Source organism: Anser cygnoides, chromosome 3 (assembly GCF_040182565.1).
Source record: "Anser cygnoides isolate HZ-2024a breed goose chromosome 3, Taihu_goose_T2T_genome, whole genome shotgun sequence".
NCBI classification, from domain to species: Eukaryota; Metazoa; Chordata; class Aves; order Anseriformes; family Anatidae; genus Anser; species Anser cygnoides.
Window position 1 is genome coordinate 26739443 of NC_089875.1, and position 22104 is coordinate 26761546.

Genomic DNA, 22104 nt, shown 5'->3' on the forward strand with positions numbered 1-22104 from the left:
AGGATGTCACCAAAGAAAAAGGTCATTCACGTATGGTCACTGAAATTTTCTACAAGGTTGAAATTAGACTTTAAGAATGAACTTGATATTAGTATCGATTTAAACTTAAACATTGATATTTTAATAAACATTTTAAAACAAGATCATGCATAGCTTTTTATAATACTGTAGACAGTTTTAATTAAAAAAAAAAGCTGAGGCTTTGGTTCACAGAAGTATTTGTCTCTACAGCAGTGCTTGATTGCATGCTGACCTTAATGAGCAACAAAAAAAAGATGCATATGTATTTTTGAATTGCGAGAGGTGTTTAATTTGAAGTATGGCAAGACGGTGAGATAAATACTTCTGAAATAAATTGAACTTGCAAAAGTCACAGTACCCGAAAAAGCCATCTTGAATCTTTCCATCAAACAGATTTTTAATCTGAGTAGCAGACATCTAACCCAGTTTGAATGAGTCTTTCCTACTTGCTGCTGTTTTCTAAATGTTTTCTAAAACCTCTCAATTTTTTCTGTAACCAGCTCATCAGTGTCTTTGAAGAGAGATTTTTCATAAGCTCAAAATAAGTGTAGTGAACAGGCCAAATCGTGCTGAAGGGGGCAAATACAGATCATTTTGCAACTGACTTTTCTCATTCTGAAGCTGATAGACCGACTTGGTGTAGGAACAGATCTCTTCCTCTTTGTTAGTTTGTCTGCATCGCATATCTGGTGAGCCAATTCTGTTCTTACTTTTCTTATCCCTTTATTTTTGATTGATTGATTGCATCAGCCATAGCTGAAGCTAGAATTCCTTGTATTATTCTTGCAGTCTTTTCTTTTTTTCTAGGTAACTTTTATTGCATGCTTAGTTTGAATATAGTCCAGTCTTCGGTGAACAATTTGACATAGGCATTGGTAGATTTTTATTTATACTCCGTGGGCTATTAGTAGATTACTACCTACAATTTTGGCTGTCTAGCTGTGACTCAAGTAAACTGCTCTTCATATGGTGCTAGGTGATCTGCAAACTGTATGAGATAAGCCAGAGGGTGAGGTTTTTAAGGCACCTTAGTGCCTCCTAGTAGAACATGAAGTGGAGACACTGTAAGAGAGAAACTGCAATCTCCTCTAGCAGGGATTGCAGCAGAATCGGCACACCTGCTATTGCACGCAAAAAGCAGACAGTGTTCTGATGTGGCTTGTCTTCCTGTTTAGTATTGCTCAGTGTAAAGCCGTTCTGAATAGAGAACGTCTTTTCAAAATAAAAAGGCCTTGATATTACTTCTGTATCTCTGCTCTCAGCTAAGGATAACTATGGAACAGCAAAATAGTCGGGTCTGAACTGAAGGTCACGTTGAACATTCTTAGAAATGTGAAAGGGGATGATTAGGGAACAGGTCCCCAGCAGCTACAGGGTTTGGGGGGGAAAGGGGGGGCAGGTAGGGTGGGTTGTAGTGTGTGGGAGCATTTGGGGTTTTGGTGTTTTGTTTTTTTCTTTTTGTTTTGTTTTGCTTTATAGATGTCTTGGCAAGTATTTCTTTGGGAAGTTCTTTGCTTTTGGCAACTCTGTGCTCTTGTTGCCACATGTCTCTGCTGTTGATGCATGATTGATGCTGTTAACATTCACAAAAAGTTCCCAAAACAAAGATTACCTGGACACTGAAGAAAAGGAAAGCATAAAGCAGTCTGGTACTTGTGGCTGCCAGCAAGATAGATTGGCTCACAGCTGGTGCCTGGTAAACCTATTAAAATCTTTCAGGGTGTCAAAATGTATGTAACGGGAGAATTCATCCCTCAGGCTCTGGGTGTGGAGACAAGTTTGTGGTGCACAATGGCACCAGTAAAATAGCTCAGACTCATCATATTGCTGGGGTAGGAGCTCTTGCCTGAGAAAGTGTCCATCTACCAGAAGTTACAGCTGATCTCTGCCCACAGAGAAACAGATTTAATGTCCTTTTTCTGGACTTGGAAGTAATGATGAGGCTTGTCACAGGCTAAACCCCTGAAATAGGAAATATTTCCTATTCCTTGGGCAAGAATTGATATCAAATAACTTGTGTGTAAATTTAGGTCACAAAGTGAAGTTCAAGAAGTGGATGGCAATTTGCAGAGAGGGCCTCCTATGACAGTGTGGACTGGCTGACCAAGAGGCATTTATTTTACTTACGGCAGAGATCTTGGGGATCTGCAGTAGCAGCTGCATATTGGAAATGCAGATTCTTTTTTCTTTGCTCAGTGGATTTTTCTAATAGTAACCTGGAGAGTTTGCCTTACTTTTCTGCTCCCTTCTCAGGTGTGAAATGATGTCTGTTCAACATCTCAATAGGAAGAATTCTGAAGTAGTATCTTGCATCAAATTCCATCTCATTGCACTAATGTAAACAAAACACTTCCGATGTATTTTATACCTTGTCTCAAAAATGGTTTCATTTCAATAACATGAAGTCATTTTATTTTATATTCACAAAAACTGACTTCAGGTGTTCAGTAAGCTTCATTAATGAAAGCATAACATAGGCTTTTATTAGTGATTTTCTTTTTAAAAGCATTCTAGTGTGCATAATTTTTCTAATAACAGGGTATATATGTTGTCTCATTATTAAACATTAAAACAACTGAAAATGGAACTGTAGATAAAAAAAATGTTCATCAGAGAGATAGGTTATAGGTCCTTATTCATGATAGTAAGATTAACTTGGCAAGCATATACGTGTGTCGTTTTACTCATGGGAATAGTCCAATTGAAGTCTGCAGGCTGTATGCTCACATAACAAATAATGACACTCTTGAGGTCTTAATGGGTTTTCCAGGTACTGGTTTTAGTGCCATCTGTTCTTTCTGCATTAATTTTTTTCTTTTTTTTTTCCTCTTTACTACTTCCTTATTTTTTTTTCTTGTCTTCTCCTTTTCTTCTGCCTTCTGTAGTTTTTCTTACTATTCTTGATGTTCTTCAGCTATTCAGAGAAGTTGAATCTAGAGAGTGTTAATGAACTAAAGGGCATTAGCTAGATAAACCAAGTTGAGGAAAGAAAAAAGAGGAAAGTAGATTTTTTTTAATTTCTGTTACCTGATAATCCTGTTCGTTGATAAAAAAAAAAAAAAATTCTCAAAGCAACTGTAGAAGAGTGTTTTTCAGTTGTGGTGATCAGTAGTACCCTTATTCGTTTTCCATAGTCTTCTTACAATTTTGGACATGCTTCTGTGCATTTGTGTGCTTTTTAAGAAGAGTGTGGACAAATTCTCCTGAGCTACTGCACTACTATTCTCCACGATGCTTCTCAAGCTAAGAATTGCAATCTTGGAGTAGCTAAATGATGCAGTTAGCTTTTTCAGAATAAAATCTGCCTTGTTGTTTATAACACTTGAGTAGCTTTTTCATCACTGTTTGCCAGAGTGTATCAAATTGTTTCAGAATACCACAGTTAAATTTTTATTTCTTCTGCTTGGATACAGCTCACTTGGAATGGGAAGAGGAAGTAGATGGTGCCTTTGGAAAAGTGTAGCAAAATAATAGGATGGTAGGGAGAGAGGAGGAAAAGGTCTGTGCTGTTTTAATAAGCTGTTGGCTCTCTCAAACCGAGGAAGTTTTCAGTTTCCCTCGGTAGTAGTTTTATAAAATTGCTGCCCAAAGAGCCAAGTGTCAGAGCAGCAGCGTGACTCTCCTGGACTTTTGGGAATGTAACACCTGAAAAAATAGTTTTTGTCTAGAAGGATCAGTTACACTTTAGAAATGTATGCATTGACAGCTTCAGTCAATAGCTCTGAAAATGCATACGAAATCTGTAAATAAATGCTTAATTATTCTTAACATTGTAATTAACGTAGCTATTGAGAGAGATTTGCTTGCATCTGAAGATACTTATGCATTAGCTATATGTCCTCAAACTGTTTCACATTAACATGCCTCTATTAAACTTTTCCTTTTAATAGAAAAAGAGGGATAATGTTTATTTTCAGTTTTCAGTTGAGATTTATGAAATTGGGCTTCAATTAAAAATAAAAAAATAAAAGCATCTGAAGCTTTTTCAGGTAGATGTAACCGTTTTAAGAATACTAAGTTTGTCAAAACTTAATTTTGTTTTAAAATTGGATTATTAGCAAGATGAAGTATAACCCATAGGTGGTAAAGGAAGCTGATTTATTTTTTATCCTAATTCATATCATTCATTACTGGAGAAGCGGTATCACACCCTGACCTGTAGCTTTTGCTTCTGGGATAGAAGAACAGAACATTTTTGCTGCTTAAGATGTCTCAATCAGAATTTGACAGTGTAAGTGAACTAATTGAATAAACCTTAACACCAAAGAAATTGTTCCCTGCCCTTCAGAATACAGTACTCTTCTCAAATGGCTCTTCAGTGCTCCCAAGCCATTTCTTTGCCAGTCTTCCATCAGCTGAGTGACTTGACGTTCTCTGAAACTTTGGAAACAAAGAAGTGACTACAGCTGCTTTGGTACAATGTCTTATAACATCTTGAAGTTTAGGATTTGTCATACTTTCAAGTTTGGTTTTGATGGTTTTCTTTTAGGAAGGAAGTGCAGATAAAAACCTTATGTTCTGCTGCACTTAGAACTATTTAGGTCTGTTTTTCTGTGGCTCACCTGTGTGGGTTGTCTGATGACTAATAGTGTGGTTGAGCAAATACTGTACATTTATTTGGTATGAGTACTAAACTGTGTTTCTGTTCTTCAAGACGTCAGACTTATTTGCACAAAACCCCTATGTATGTAATCTATTTGAGATATCTAGATATCTTTTCCAAGTTTTGCTGAAAATAAAATCAGCAAAAAAATCGTATCGTAAGATTGTCGAAGGGCTTTATCATAAGCCTTATTGTTGTTTTTTTTTAAAAATCTTAGAAAATAATCTTTTTTTTCTTAGAAAGAATTTTTTTTTTGTTTTGAATCTATTTGAATGAAGTGTAAAGAGAAAGTATTTTAACATACTTGCACTTAGTTGAAATTGAAACTATCCTAAGAAGTGAAAGAAAGGTTTGGCATTTCTTTGGAAGGAAGGCAGTTTACCTGTCAGGATCAGCAAATATGAAGATACTCAGCAAATCATTGTTCCAGTTACCACAAGTAAAGGCGATAATAAACTATAAGCAGTTTGGAGAAGAGAACTGAATCACTAACTTCAGCTCTAGTATGTTATATGTATGTTTAGAAGGAAAAATTATCACGAGACATGTATTTTCAAAACTTACCACTGTCTCTTACAGCTGTACCTCAGTTTTCCCCCAGTTAGCTAATCGAGGCTGATAAAGGGTTGGAAATAGATTCTTGGTTTGTTGTGGTCTGTGTTTTCTAATCCTACTTATCTTTCTTTCACACACTTGTATACTTGACAGATGTTAACGAAATGCTTCTTTGAACTCAAGGGATAATATTTTGTGAAAATTATCAGAACAGAGATGAATCTACTATCCATAAAAGACATTTTTACCACTTTGATCTCTGACAATTTGGCTTTAATCCTGGTTACCACGCGCTGGCTTTCATTGTACGTTCAGTTTATGTCTGGCTTTTGTTCCAAACCAGCAGATAAAGCTGAGTGCTGTTCAGCCTGAAAAATTTCAGACTATTTATGCTAGTAAGAGACGTACAACATGATATTGGCAGAGACATGCAATCTGAATGGTGGGACAACTCAGTTGTTCATTGACATGGAATCTGTGTTCTCCCGAGCTGCTTCATTATTTCACAGGTTTTTGAAGCCACACTGCTTTGCTGAAAGAAAAGCTATCTTTGTCATGAAGAAACAGCTTGTGATGCAGTTAATTTTCAAACTGATTTGACTGCAGAGATCCCCTGGTTAAAAGTCACGAGGAGGACTGTATGGCTTGGAGCAGCTTCCCCAGGGCTCTGACCCTGGCTGAAAAGAGCCTGGTGCTGTCTGAACCCATGGGGAGCCAGGTGTTAATGCTCTGCTGTCTGGGGCTTGCATGGTGCTTAAAGTGTCCCTTCTTCCTTCTCCACCACAGCTTAAAAATTTAAACATATTTTGTTGACAAGCAAGTAGATATTTACTTGATATTTTTTCCCTCTTAAAAATAGGTTTTCTGACGGTCATTTTTAGAATACCATGTTGCTATGTAATACATAGAGTCTGGAAGGGGGCTTATTTCTTAAGGGTGTTGAGTATTTTTTTTGTGTGTGTATGTTTTTTGTTTGTGTATGTTTTTTGTTTCATTGTGCGTTGCGTGGCACAATGAACTCTGACTGACCAAGATTTTATCTTGGTTCTAAGAGAGGCTGATGTATTTTTGATACTTGAAAAAAAAAAAAAATCTGCCGGTTCATTTTTTTCCCCAGATTTTGTTGTTTTGGTCTGTGTGCAAATGTTTTTTTACAGTTTTCAAGAAATTAATGATTGTGGAAATCTCCGTTATGGTAATCATTAGTCATTTTAAAAAAATCGTTTTTATTTTCATTTAAGAATTTTCATCTCAAACTTAATTTTACATGCACTTGTTGAAATAATGAGGTATTCTGCAGATCTACCATCAAAATCCCCTTCTCAAAAAGCACCTAACCCAAACAGTTGCCTTGTTGTCTTATGGACTTTTTTCCCCCCTAATTATTGCATTCATCATTGCATGGATTAGAGCATATTCTTGTCATGAGCATGCAATAATGTGCAGTTTTACTCATGATCAGTTGTGTCACTGGATGCAAGATGGAACCAGCACTTTCCCTACTTAGCGGGGGAATCCTAGAAACTGTCTGTGAACAAAACATCAGTGTGCTTATTGCTTAAGAAAAAGGAGTTTTTTTTTTTTTTTCAGTCTTAGAAAGTTTCTGTACTTTGTTGGAAGTATTGCTGTTCTTTATGCTTTTCACTGAATGCTTTTCCAGCAGTACTGAGAATCGCTGCTATTATTATATCTCCCAATTCACGTTTCTGGAAAGCTGCGCCTAGTGCTGGTTGGAGAGGCATTGATCTATTACGACGAGCAGACAGAGATGTTAAGGTCATATGCAGTTCAAAAGTGAATCATAGGCCTTGATATTATGCATCTCCACAAAGAAGATGATTTACTTTGTCACTGAAAATAAAAGAAGTTAATTTATAGACTTCTAATGCTAAAAGTGCTTTTTAAGCTCGCATTTTGTTCTCGCATTAAAGTTACAGAAAGGGGTAAAACTCTGAGTTTTTGTGGTTTTGTACGTTACATTAACCTTTAAAATCTATATTGCAAATATGTCTACCATAAATAAAGTTATTCTTAAGAAGTACAGGTTGGAAGGAATCAAGCAAAGCCGATTTGTGCAGCATTTAGGAAAAACAACCATGATCTTTGCAGCGTTTCTGCACTTAAGCATGTCTTTACTTTGTTTGGATCTCCTTTAGTCTCATTTCTGCCTTGGATATTCCACATGTTCCTTTTGGCACTTCTGATACGAATTTCAGATGGTCACATGCTGCTCAGTATGTTTGAAGCAGGATGCGTGTCAACCCTTTTCAGCCTTCATCCAAATAGTTCTGAAATCTAATATTCCCTTGACAGATCTCTCTTGTATGTAAAGAACTTGTTTAAAATAAGAATTAGTTTGTCTCTCAGCCTGCCTGATAGAACTGCAATTTGACAAATTGACCAAATGCTGGTATGGTTTTAATAATGCATCCTCATGAGTTTGCCCTCCGTGCACAGAGTTGATTCTTCCTGACTGCTTTTTTACTAGTCACTTTTATCTTCAATGTGCGGCCTCATGCCTTATCTATTTCTCACTATTCCAAGCCTGCCATGAACACAGACGTGTAATTTTCCTGTCAGTCGTGTCCTTCATGCTTGTTGCTAAAGTCTGAGTGACTGGACATCACAAACCCCTGAGATGCAGTAGCAATTTGCTGTTTATGCAACGGAGATGTGACACAGAGAAGGGGTCAAAAGTGAGCACTGATCTTTGGATGCTTAATGTGAGAGTAGCCCAGATTTCTTTTCAGTGCGTATAATGCTTCGGAGGGGAAAGCTCAGAACTCAGAGGGAGGAGGGGGCAAAACTCTTTTCTGTATATGTCTTTAAAAATAAGACAGGCACCAAAAAAAAAAAAAAAAAGGAGGGAGGGGGACAATTAATGGAAAATAATGAAATGTCAGGTTTAGGTAAAATGCCTTTTATTTATTTCACTGACGGTCTGTGGCAGAGGAAGGTCTAGGAGCCAATTGCCAGGCTAGCATTCAGCTCTTTAAATAGAAGAGCCTTCGCTCCCCCCTCTTCCTTGCAGTCCCCTCCCACATTCACTGCATATTTTCAAACTTCTGCAATGAGTGAAGTGGGCATCTGACAAACAGCCTTCTTCACATACACAATCTTGATTCATCCCTGGAGGGGGTCTGCAACATTCACTGGAGAGGGCAGATGTTCAGTGGAGAAAGCTATATCGGAAATAATTTTACCATATTGCATATGCTCAAAAGTAGATATCTTCTTAAGATGGGAATGGGCAGCTGAAAAAAAAAAAAAAAGAAAAAAGAAAAAAAAACACACTTTGATTTTCTTTTTAATCCTTAGTATCATGACCCTTAGGGGTTTACTTAAAGGATATTCCTTAAGGGATAACTTAATAAGTCTCAGTACAGAGAGTGCTTCTGTCTGCAACTTCTTTGAACTTCAGTGAAAAATACAAATTGAAAGCAACAAACCTCATGTGGTATTATTTGTGAACTGTGATGGTTCTGAAAAAAAGTTGAAATAATCTGATCTGCTGTGCTACAGCTGTCCAAGCTAACCAATTTACCAAGGCTAGCCATAACCTATAATTCTTCCTGAGGATCACAACTGGAAAGAGATGTGGCATGTCACTGAAGTAAGCTATTTGCTGGCAGTGTGGCAGTAGAGAGGCTAACTCCTATAAGTGTATTCTTGCCTTTCTAAGGGTCTTGGGTCTCCCTTCTCCAGCTGTCTAGGTTAAGTCTTTCGTGAAAGTATGTCACCGGATACCAGCTGGATGGTAGTCCTGAGCATTTCAACTTGCTTCTGTGGGATACCAGGTCCACCTCTGAGAGCTCATGTTTTTTTTCCTGATGGATCTTTGAGTTGCAGATGTAAACCCTTACGCTCTTTTTTTTTTCTAGGTCAGCCAAGCCTCCGAGAAGCTATCTCGATGTCCTGTATAACCAATGGGAGTACGGGAAGCAGAAAAACAAGCCACAGTTCTTCTGTATCTGTTGCCAGAAAAGAAACTCTTTCATCTGCTGCAAAAAGGTACCGACTTGTTATTAAGATTGAAATTATATTTTAAAAAGCAAAATGGAAAAACAAACAACAACAAAAAGAAACAGAGCAAGAGTTTGTTTTTGCCTCTGCACAACCTTCAGCAGAGCTCTCTGAGGCAAGAATAAGCTTTGGAAATGTACTATGTTATTGGGCTGCTTACAGCAGGGTTCTAAAAGGAATTCATAAATGAAGACTATTTCTAGTGTATACTGCCCAAATGCATTCACACTAAAGGACAGAAAGGGCAAATGTATTTCCAATATGACTGGAATTTTTTTTTCCTTCTAGTATTCATCTGCATCTTTTTTTTTTCCTCCCCAAGGAAATTAAAGGACAAAAGTGACTTCATTGTCTTGAGTGTAAATAGCAGGCAATAGCAAAATAGTTGTGAAACAATAGTGAGTTTTAAGATAGAAGTTTACTTTTTAAAATTTAAAATCTTAACCCAGAATATGTCTTAGTCTTTGTAAAGTATGTATGTATCAGATCTCAAATGTATGAAAATAACACTGATTAAATATTTGCAATTTAAGTTTGCTATGCACAAAGCAATAACTTTTTTTCCCTCCATGTAATGGTTTCAGCTGCATACAGCAAGAGAAGTGTTTCTGTAACTACTCCTTCTGTGGGTCTGTTAAATAGTGATCACATGGCTTAATCAATAGTTTGCAATTATTCATATTTGTTGGGAAGAACAGGCTGCCAGGTATAGCCACAGGACAGGGAATGCTCTTAATGTATAATTGTGTAAATTATGTGAACAACTTCTTGGCCTCTGTAGCATACTCCGGTAACTCCAGTAGCTGTTTTATCTTCTAGTATGGATGTAAATACTTTGCTATACAACAGGACAGGGAAATGATACATTTCAGGGAATAAAAATGCTGCATGCAAATACAGATTGTGTTAAGAACAAAACAGGAAAAGCTTTAGTTCCCTTTGGAATTTGAAAAGTAAGGGTAATACCCTGTTCTTCACTCTTCTCTCTCATGTAGCATTGTATATCTTCTTGTTGAATACTTATGTTTATTTTTCTACAATAAATTAGAAACCGATCACTGTATGTCTCTATCTACTAGCACAACAGGCACTAGGACAAAAGACATTCCTGCAGGAAGGTATTTGTTAGTTAGCACTTTTCCATTAATCTTACCCATGTGGCTCTTAGCACGTTGATGAGAGCCAGTCCAGCTCCTGCAGTGTTCAGTTTGCGTTTGCGCTGAATCGCCTTCCTGATTCATTGGCTGATGCATGCTTGAGTACATAAGAGGAACAGAGTGGAGTGGCCGGCATCCCTTTCATCTGAGTTAAGGTCTTCAGAAGGAGACCTGGATGGGTCAAAATAGGTAAACCTCAATGTGCGGAGGGCAGCTCTTCTGGGCCCCCAAACAAATTGTCCTGATGGAGGGTTTTGTACTACCCGTGCAGCTAAAGATACGTGACTGCTGTCTTCAAGGCTTGTTTCAGGAAGGTTTAAGCCCCCCATCTTCAGTTATCTGCTCAGCTGTTCTCCTGTATTTCTACAGTCTTCCAAAAAAAAGTGTCTGGTATTTGGAAGAAAATAGGTTTGCCCTTTTATAAAAATACCATTTCACGAAAGGTGAAAGGAAATGTCAGTTCTCGGGCTCTGAAGATGTGGGCTTTGGTGGTTATTTTTTTCTTTCCTTTTTGCAACAGCAAAACTGCTGAGTACTAAATAGTGTCTGGGTTAGGAATCATAATTGAATTTCAATAGTCCCACATTCTTAATAAAGTCAGGATAGACATGTCTGTTTTTAACATTTTTTGTCATGATGAAAAGGAGAGAGGATAAAGGAGGGTATCACCTGATTGTAGGACACTTCACCTTGACTTGTCTAGGCCTTTTTTCAGGATGGGGGTTCAACTGGTGCAGCAGGTGGAAATGGTCATCTGTTTATGTAGAACTACACTTGAGTTACCAAACAACCCCAAAGCCTGTCTATAGCTTTGCATGTTCTAAATATAGGTAGCCATACATCTAGTCACATATATCAGGAGTACTACTTGTATCCAAACTGTTGTTTTCTTGAAGTTTAGTGTCTTTGGTTTGTGCAGTCTTAATATTGCATGTTTCTGGGGCTCTGGCCTCTGTAAACTTGCTATATCTGAGATTTCATCCATGAATAAACAGTTTCATTTCCTAGACTGCTTAATCCTTGTTCTACCAACCCGAACACAGTAACATTATGGAGATGATCTTATGGCTCAGTAGCTGCACAACAGCATTGTGTCTTGTTTCAGCAAAGGTATGCTAAAATTTCAGCTGTCACTTCAGGAGCACTAAAAACAGAGTAACATCACTGTGAAAAAAACAGATGATGTCCCATTGTCAGAGGTGAAGTCATGTATGTTTGGAAAATTTCAGCCCTACAGTCTGGAACTGATGTGTGATAGAGGTGCTGAAACGCTTTTCAACAAAAAAATATGTTGCACACCTTGTGTATCACTAGAGTTGGAAACACGTTTTTACTTTGTACTGTACTCTGTCACAGAGACTTGTGATAATTTTCTTTAGGACTAAACGTTTGTCTGAAAACAGCTTCTGGTAAGAATAGTCTTCGTGTTTCAGAATGATGACCCTCCACAGTAACTGCCAGTGTGTTGTGGTCCAAGGGATGAAACATTGGGCTAAGTGAAATTGGAGAATCTGGAAAATTAGGATAGTAATAGATCTCAAATACTCACATGTGGACTGAAGAAATGCCTCATCAAGTTGGGATTTGGAAAGAATTTTTGGATGCATTAAATGACTGCTTCCCAGAACAACTAGCCTTTAGAAACCCACAAGAAAAGGTACTGTCTTTGATTTGGTTTCAGTTGTTGCACAAGAGGTATTAGTTGTTCAAGAGGATTTAGCGGGAGAGCCACTCAGTAATAGCAGTCATAATATGATTAAGCTGAATATTTTAACAGGAGATAGTAAACCAAATAAATTCAGCACACAGATATTCAATACCTAGACTGCCACATATCCACATATTTTACTTTCAAATTAAAATGGCAGTCCAAAAAAAAAAAAGCCTATTTGCCACCTGGTGCCAAATAAAAACACTGTATTGGAACCCCAGGTATACCTCGTGCTGCAACTGAGAGCAAGCAGTGGTCCAGTGGCACTCAAAGACGCAGAGAAGCTAAGGAGGAAAAGTAATGGTAAATGGAAATGGACAGCCTATAGCTGACAAGTTCAGTGAAGATATTGAAGAGATTCTCACATTGAACCTATAGTTTCTAGGAGGTGGATCAGATGAGCTGAATGAGTTTGGGTAAGAACACAGAAAATATGAGACGAACCAGGTAAGTTAGGCGATATGCTGCTGTCAGCAGATGGCATTCACCTGAGCTTGCTGGAGGAATAAAGAGGTGAATTTTAGAATCACTGGCTCATTATTATAGTTCAGCTGGAAAGGACCTTCAAAGATCAAGTCCACCTGCCTGACCACTTCAGGGCTAACCAAAAGTTAAAGCATGTTGTTGAGGCTATTATCCAAATGCCTTTTGAACACTGAGAATCATGGAGCATCAACCACCCCTCTAGGAAGAGGAACACTGTTCCAGTGTTGGACCACCTTCACAGTAAACAAATTTGGATCCATATCCAGTCTGAACCTCCCCTTGTCCTGTTATCAGGGAGCTCCAGGGAGCAAACAGGATATAGCAAAAATAATGTAATGATGAGCTCTTCTCCTCAGAAAGAGTAGTCAGGCATTGGAACGGCTTGCCCAGGGAAGTGGTGGAGTCACCATCCCTGGGGGTGTTCAAGGAAAGGTTGGACATGGTGCTTAGGGACATGGTTTGGTGGGTGACATTGGTAGTAAGGGCATGGTTGGACCAGATGATCTTGGAGGTCTTTTCCAACCATTATGATTCTATACTGCCGTCTGAAACAGAACATGGAGCCTGCTGGACCATTGTTCTAATCATGTAGGACCATTGTTTGTTGACTTGCAAACTGGAGTTATGTAAGTGGAGTCATTATATTTGTGTGTTCTCTCTCCTCTTGTTTCCCTCATCACTTTTCCTCTAATTAAACTATTTTGAAATCCCTGAATAGAGGGAAAGGGAAAATGGAGGGAAAAAAATAAAAGAAGGAATAAAAAAAAAAAGTTCTTTCCTAGTAGATGGAAGTCGTTGTGAGAAATGTTACGTTTAGGAGAGTATGAATGCAAGTGTACCTCTCACAAAAGGAACAAAGAGCATCTTATTTTCTTTAGTAATAAGACATTCATGGAATTTATTTCTCTACATTGCATTTCTTGCCAGAGAATGGAAAAAAAAAAAAAAAGAAAAAGATTGCTTAGTGCCCCTTTGCCCTTTTGTATCTACCATTGTGAGTGTTCAGATTTAAAAAACTCTATTTTTATGTTTCTAGTGAATGAGGGAATTCTGGCTATAAACTGTTAATCAAAACCCCACAGTTCTTCAAGCTTTATTCTCCATGATCACATTTATGCCTTACACAAATGTGAATGCTCTGTTTTGCTTTCATCTTTCTGAAAGGAAAGGGTGACGTTGATGTATTGTATTGATGCGTTTAACTAGTTGATGTGGTTTACAGAAGAAAACCTAAATGATCCTTAAATGTTGGTGTTTTATGTTATTTTTGCAATTTATTTAAGCTGGTCTTCAGTGCTTCTTAGGAAGCATTTAGAAATATTGAAGTGTTGATGGTTTTGTCTCAGTGGTAGATGACAGACTTTGAGTAACAAATGAAACAAGAGGGTCCTATGAGTGTTATATTAAAATCAACTCCCACTTTCATTCGTTTATTTTGAATATTGACTTACTGTTTTTCACTTATAGTGTTTTGTGGAAAAAGGCAAATGGAAAAACAATTAAGGTTATACAAGGGTTGGGGGAGAAGTGATGTGAAGGAATAGAAATCTAAATACTTCCCTTCAGAAAGATACACTTTATTTCTTTACTTTGCAGGTTATTTTGAAACCTAAGAGAAAAATCCTTCTTTTCCTATTTTAGCTGGTGCTTGTACCTTGATTTGTTTCATTGATAAATTTATCTTGGAAGAGTTGTTTTTTTTTTTTAGTCTTAAAAAATATGCCACGTACTATAGAATTCTCTTCTCTTTCAGGTCCTGTTATGATTTGTGTGATTTGGTATATTGCAAAGCACACTGTTCTATACAAGTATCTTTTACGTACTCTTTCTCTTTATGTAGTGGACCTTAGGTTAGATCCTTAATGAATGACATGTATTTAAAGCCGTTTGAAATGTTAACCTAATAAATATAAGAAAATAAAGATGATTCTTAGAAAATAAGGAGATTCTTAGCTCTTTTGTACTGGTGGTGTTAAAGATGTGGCAAGATAGTCTAATTTCATTCAACTGCAGATCAAAATTGTGATGAATTTTCAGGGATAATTTCCTTTGAATTCTGCTGCATCATCTTGTGTCAGCTTTGAATGCTGTAACATCACCCAAGCATGAAGTATGTACTGAAATGAAAGTTGTACTTAAATCAGTGTAAACTTAGTACATCTACACAGTAAAAATAAGTAAACAGATTTCCGTGCCTCCATTGCCTTTCTTATTTTTGGAGCTTGTAAGAAAATCTTATTTAAAAGGCAGCCAAATCTTATTTAAAATGCTAATCTGAACAGAGTGAGTAGACAGAGTTTTTTCTTAGTGATCATATATATAATGTTGTGACATGCTTCTCCCATCTTTTCGTAGAGGGCATTTTCTCCCACCTTTTTAATTTATTTGCTTGTTCTCTTTTTTTTTTTTTTTTTTCTCCCTATGTTATACTTTATTTTACAGCGGTACAGAAAAAAAGAAGGAAAAACCTCCAGGACAGAAAGAAAAAAAAGAGGAATCTCACTCTAATGATCAAAGTCCACAAACTCAAGCATCACCTTCTCCCCAGCCCTCCTCACAGACTCTCCAAACACACAGGCAAACTCAAGAAAGCAAGAGTTCTGCTCCAGCTAAAAGGTTTTCACAGTACAGAGATAGAAAATGATTGAAATGATATGCAGTTCATATCTGACAACAAGTCATGTGAAATAGCTCTAATTTCATGATCAAGTTAACGTGTGATTTTTTGTGTGGAAGAAGATGCATTCGGAATGCATTGCAACACAGCAAATATCTAAAAATGCAGTTTTTATTTGAGTAAAGTTTTAAGATTATAAGATTTTTCTCAGTGATTGAAATCCTTATATGGTAAAGCTACTTTACCTCTAATTTACCTCTAATCAGTCATTCAAAAATAAATAACAATGATTCTGACTTGATCTTTCTCAAAATACACTTCACATGTTTTGTCTGAAGTAGCTGAGTTGTGGAGTGTATTTTGCACATGGCTGTTTGCTATGTGTTGTAACAGCATTTGTTAAATGCTAGTATTACTGAAACTCTACCTTTTTGTATGTTTTTCTTCTCAAATTATTTTGTAATGTGACTGCAGTTTGGATTTTTTTTTTCCATTTGTTTGCTTTTTCTTTTTGCCCTCCACCCTTTTCAATTCCTGCTAGATTGCAGGACACTTCGCTTTTATTCTAATTCTTCACACTTCTGTTTTGACACCCAAATTACAGAACTGCTTGACTTGGCTGAAGATAGGAGCTTATTTAGGATTGCCTCTGTGTTTCCGCTCATTTTAGTGGAAATTGGGCATTGAATTTTTTTTTTTAATGGATTTTAAGATTTGAGTCATTATTTCTGGATTTAAAGACTGTCCAGATCACTTGGTGTGTTGTTTGTTTTTATTTTTTTGGTGGTGGTGATTTTTTTTGGTTGTTTTTCTTTGGGTTTTGTTTTTTGTTTTTGGTTCATTGTTACCTTATTGTTTAGGAAGCATGACATTCTTTACTGTTTGTCATTTAGGAGACTCAGATTCTTAAATAAATGAAAATTATTCCTCTGAAATTTCCTGTAATTCACAAGATTGTTGTCTTGCATTGCTTGAATTCACAGTTCTAATAAATATTTAAATTTCCACTTGACTGATGCATGTTATAACACTCCATAAAGGCTCTGTCTCCATGTCTTGCACAAACTCTACATTGTCTGAAGCTGAACTTGCGGCCTGTTCTTCTGCCTGGTATCTCACTGTACAGGTGTTTGTCTGAAGTCTTGCATACTAATCTTTTGCAGTGTGGGGAAAAAAAAATGCTTTTGTAGCGTCTTAATGGTTTAATGTGATTTGATTAACGTGTTTGTCACAGGACCTTTTCCAGCCTCTTGAGGTGTTGTGGAGGTGAGCTTGCCAGTTCTGAGGCTGCAGATCAGACCTTTCTCCTGCAAAAAGCATTTCGGATGGGATGAAGTGTAACGCTGTTAGCAGGACAGATGCAGACTAAGTCAGTTGGCTGAGTAATATGGCCTTGATCACGTTTGAATGTTTTCCCTGATTTAAAATGGGTATGAAACTAATGAACTAGTGACTGCAAAGCTTTTCAGGTTGCCATTAGTGTAAATTGGCTACAATGAGATTGCTGAAAAACTACATCAGAATTCATTGATTTGTCTATAACATTGGACAAAATCTAGCCTGCCTTATTCATGTAAGATGTTTGCAGACATTTTTGAAAAAGATTGAAGCGATAAATGTGATTTAGAAGATTTTATCTGAAAAAAAATAAAATTAAATCATAGTGTGGTAGAACTGTTCCACCACAGAAATTAGTGTTTTAAAGCTGATGAACAGTTAATCAGTGAAAAAAAAATCTACTTTTTTTCTAGGTGATTTTTATAAACTTATTCTTTAAGGCTAATACATTATAGCCTCTTTTTTCCCTTTTGGTAATTTGTTAGCTTCATTTGTAATGAAGTAGAGAGATTTTTTGTTCAAGCCTTTATGTAAGAGCATGTGAAAATGGAAAGGCATGGATAAAACATTTGGCAACTGTCTTGCTCCATTGTTTTCATTCATCCCATTAGAACTTTTTGACTAATCTTTTTTTCCTGTTTCATGCTTCAGCTTGAAGGAAGACCTAGCTCTGCTTTTGTCTACTGCTGCTTGTTGGTTGCATACCCATTCCAGTTATTGTTATCTTATTAACTTGTCATTCTAAAATATATTTTTTTTTTCTTCTAGCATAAAGAGATCCTTGACTGCTGAAAAACCTCACAGTGCTTGGGAGGGCTCGGATGACAGTCGTAACAAGCTGCTGAGAGTAGCATCAACATCTAAATTAATATCGAAAGTGGCAAAGAATGCAGACAAGTATGTATAGTTTGGTGCATAAAAGTGAGTGAACTTTAGAGTCAAATTATTGTGAAACTGCATAATTTCAGTGAACTTAAATAAGCATATGCAAAGACCACTTGCATCGTTGTTTTCGCCATGAGTAATTACTTGCATAATCTGTAAGCGTGGCACTCCAGATGCCTGTGGAATCTTAAAATCATTACAAAATGTGAATGTGGGGTGTGAGTGTAAATATATTTTAATATTGCTTATTTGGGTTAGCAGAATTATGTGTTATGAATTGTTATTTATGGCTTAATGCCACTGTTGTGAAGTTCCCAACCAGTCTTTTGCTGATTAAAAATTATTTGAAAATGCTGGTATATTTCCTTGAAATTAATCTACTGGATTTGACATGTGTGTTTCTAAAGTAGATTGTAATTGTAAAAGAAATGTTTGTGATTTCAGAAAGGTCTCTCAAATGAACTGTTTAACAGATTTCTGCTTGCAGTTTCTAGATGAGAGGCAGGGATTTTCTTTTCAGCTTAATCTCCAGTGTGCCAATGTTTTCCTTCTGTTACTTCTATCTTTCTAAAAGAGTTTAATTCTATTTGAATAATAAAGTGTTGCAGTGTTTTTCTAGACCCACCTTACAGCTGTTGTCGATAATTTGTACAAATGAGCTGATTTTGACACAGTGACTGTGCACATGCTTGCTTTCCTGGGTTACTGTCCCAGTGAACCCAAGTGTCACCAAACTTCATAGTAGAGCTGAAGAAACCAACAATGTTTGGCTATTTCATTAAGCTCATTGATGAGGCATAGAGCACCGTGTCTCCACAATATTAATGAGAAGGGTGTTATGTAGTTCTGGAGGAGTGAGCCTGGAGGGTGCTAGGCCCCGTGCTAGGCCAACGAGTGCTGAGCTGAGACCAGGGCCTCCCCTGCTGTGCTCTGCACAACCTGTCCTGAGTCAGTAGTGGGATGCTGCTCATGACAAAAAGTATACCTGGATATCCAATATAAACCATCACATATATAAATCAAAATGACCTTTTGTGAGAGTAGTGATAGGTGGCAATAGTTTGTCACTTTTTAGCTGTTATATTATATTTTCTCCGCAGAGGAAAGCCCCATTTCCTCAGCCCTTCCACATAGGTGATGCTCTGTAGCCCTCTTGTGCTCTTCTTCAGCAGCGGGTTTTCTCAGTTTGTGGTCTCCAGCAGGGGCCTCACGAGGGAAGAACAGCTCAGAGCAGTTACTTCCACATTTCTGTCAGCACAGACAGGAGTTTGCTTTTTGCTCTAACTTCGCATTGTTGACCCCTGCTGTGACCCACTTTTTATCCTCGATGCTCGTTGCCACTTGGGCTTCCTGTTTCACATTTGCACGCGTGGTTTCCTTCTTGACTTTTGTTGAAATTTTGATCGCTTTGTTGAAAGTGTTGTGCTGGCTTTTAGGCTGAGCCCTCTCCTGTTTGCTGAGATCCTTCTGAGTTCTGAGCTTGCCCCAAAAGTGCTGCCAGCTTCTCCAGCTGGATGTCCTTGCAGATCTTATACATCCGCTCGTTAATCTTCAGATTGTCATTAACTGGAGCAAGACAGGACTACCTGAAAGCCCCTCCCACTATGACAAATAAAACTCTTCAGGCCGTTCGGATTAATTTCCATGATGGTGTCTGTAGTGCTCTCCTGAGCTTGCGTGTAAGTCAAACACATACTTACTCAAGAGTGGTGCAAGTACATTCCTTCTTCCCTAGGAATGGGAAGAACAAAAACTTAATAAATTAATCTTGGGTGTGGATATCGGCACATTTACTAAAAGCTTTATGCCTAGCTTGAAGAGCTCTCCAGCGCACTGAAGTGCTGTGTGCGAGGAATTATGGGTTGCATATTTTGCAAGTACTTCTTTTCCTGTTGTAATTGTTTTTCACTGCTGGAATTTAAAAGCCCTTTGGCAATTTCAATTACAGCAGGACACTTCTAGATAATTTTTAGGAATGAAAATCCCTCTGTCTTGATTTCTACTTTATCAAAGTTTCTTTTTCTGACTTTTGTTATCTTAATAAAATATCTTTCATGGTGTGTTATGCTTTAAATTTGTTAATAATGAAAAATACATTTTACTTTTATTCCCATTGTGTGTATTGGTTCAGGCAAGGTCAAAATAGGTGCCTTATTTCATTTTCCTGCAATTCTACTTTTTCTCTGAAAGACTTTAATTGCCACCCTTCTACAGTCTCTACTTAGAGCAAATAGGGTATCTAACAAAAGAGTGGATGAGGAAACATTAGGATTAATTACTGTCAGAGAAAGTTACCTGTTCACAATTTGAAGCTGTTGTATCTGAAAGTATTGGGCAAAAATGAAGCTTCCAACATTGTTAATTGCAGACTATTGAATTGAAGACTGGGTATTGCACACTGTATTGTGTACCTTGTTCTTATGCTCAAATTTATAGTAAAAACAGAATTTGCATTCAAAACCACATATTAATACTCATTTCTTAGTCAGATCCTGCATGCCTGATTTCCAACAGAATCAGTTGTGTTGTGCAAAGGCATATTGATATATTGCATTTAGAGTTCCCAATTAAGAAAAGTTGGCCTAATCTGCCTAAAGTTACCCGACTCTTATGCAAGGGAGTAGAACTCAGCCCCTATTGTGGGCCCCAGGACAGAAATGTTTTACATATGCTTTGCGCTACCAGCCCAGGATATGGACTTTGTTTAGCAAGCTCAGTCTTTAAGCCAGCACTGAGCTGTAAATCAGTCTGATAAAGCCACAAGAAGTAACAGGGTTCCCACGGCAGCCCATCATTCAGTGTTTTTCAGGCAAAATAGGGAATCCAGCTTTAATTTGTCATTTGGCAGCATGGTGAAGGTTGATTGTACCAATAGCCAGAGATGACTTTCCTCATGCATATGCCTTGACCCTTTGTCACTGTTACAAAAATGTGACCTCCATCCAGCTAAAAATACTGGATGCCACTCATACCTTCCTGCTGAATTTCAAATGAATTCAATTTTTTTTTTTTTTATGCAATACATTCTCCCATCAAGGAGTGTTATTCTGATAAGAAGTAGCTCTGATACTGGAAATTACTATTTCTTCCCTCTTCACAAAAAAGATCTGAGGTTTTTCGTGAATAGTTCATTCCTGATTCTGGCAAGAAGAGACATCTGAACTGCACTCCTTAAGAAGACTTTGTGCTATATATCCAGTAATGCTGCATGGATCCATTTTAAATGAAACTGCAACTTGCTTACATTTAATCCACATGTCCAACAGGGTTAATTCCTAGAAAATTTTGTGGTGTTGTATGTGGACAGCTTATTTTGACAGGTGTTAAATGCTTTGCATGCAGTCCTGAGGGTGTTTGGCAGCTTAAAACATTTGGTTATTACACGTTTGTTCTCTCAAAATGGAATTTTCTGCGTGCAAGGAATACAGCTGCCATAATTTGTTTTAAAAAGCTTTTTAGTTTTTGTTATCACAGTAGTTCTTAGGAACCCCTGCCCTAGTGCCAAAGACATTAAGTGACTTAACAGATACAGAGACCTGAGTAAAATAATGTGTGTGTAAAAATGTTCTGTGTTCATCAAGATTAGTTATATAGCATCGTATAGTACAGTTAAACTGTACACAGACTCTGAGATTGCAAAATGGAATAATATATAAAATTAGATGATATGGGTTTCATAATTATTTCACAGAATAACGATATTATTTTGAATTTTTCCCCAGGCACAAAGATGTCATCGTCAGCCAAGGTAAATAAAAATATTTACTTTTAAATACTGGATGAAGATGAAAAGATTTGTCTTTGACTGAATAGTATTTCCTGTAAATAAATACACTGGAAAGATGGTTATGAAATGAGGATATAGAGCTAAAATTGCATTAATAACTACTCCAAGAATTGCTCTTTCCAGATCTTTTACAAGACTTTTATAAAGATCTTTGAAATTATGGAGAATGCCTCACCATATTGGATCTTTAGGAAGGATGGAAAATTTTGGTGGGAGGTAGAAGGATTTATTTTACTTTTATGGGTTTAAAAAAAAAAAAAAAGCTTTTTAGCTTTTTTGATTATTTCCCTTATATTTTTGTTTGTGTACATGCGTAAATGGAGAGAGGTTATGAAAGTAAAACTTCTAAGTTTTGAACTATATGCCAGTCTTCATCCAAGCAGGTTAGAGTGAGAATTTAGAAATAGTTTTAAGATATTTTATTTCTGTCCCATAACCAGCAAAAATGTCAACTCGTGAAAAAAACAGCCAAGGTAAGATTTAAGCTATGCCCGTTGGTCGCTTTCTGATTTAGCGCTCTCGTGATTCTTTTAGTTGGCTTTTCACCATCAAAGAGCATCAGTGCATGATCTCTAAAAATCTTTGAGCATTTAAATGAAATATACTTAGGGACATGGTTTAGTGGGTAATATTGGCGGTAGGGGTACGGTTGGACCAGATGATCTTGGAGGTCTTTTCCAACCTTAATGATTCTATAACTCTATATTTCAGCTTAATATTGAAACACATTACAATGTGCATATGTATAGGGTGGATTATTGGGGTAGTCTAAAATAAATTAGTACATACATACTTTCCTCAAGAGAGGAATGCATGTTCAAATAAGGTTCTAGAAGTCTTGCATTGTTGCCTAAGATATCAGAATATTAAGAACTGCCAACTAAAAGATTTGTTTTATCTCAGCTTTCTGTCTTGCCAATA

The 22104-nt window shown here is 37.1% G+C and overlaps 1 protein-coding gene across 10 annotated transcripts in view; it reads left to right on the top strand.

The window, feature by feature from the left end:
• The window catches only part of EML4 (EMAP like 4), a 157956-nt gene that overhangs the window by 87568 nt on the left and 48284 nt on the right, over positions 1-22104 (top strand). For 7 of the 10 annotated variants that reach the window (XM_048057788.2, XM_013173885.3, XM_066993764.1 and 4 more), the window contains exons 3-7: positions 9061-9190; positions 14999-15172; positions 17280-17408; positions 21119-21144; positions 21624-21656. In XM_048057788.2, the coding sequence (XP_047913745.1) occupies positions 9061-9190; positions 14999-15172; positions 17280-17408; positions 21119-21144; positions 21624-21656 (492 nt within the window). The remainder of the gene's footprint in view (positions 1-9060; positions 9191-14998; positions 15173-17279; positions 17409-21118; positions 21145-21623; positions 21657-22104) is intronic. The other 3 variants (XM_048057786.2, XM_048057789.2, XM_048057790.2) reach the window with 3 other exon arrangements.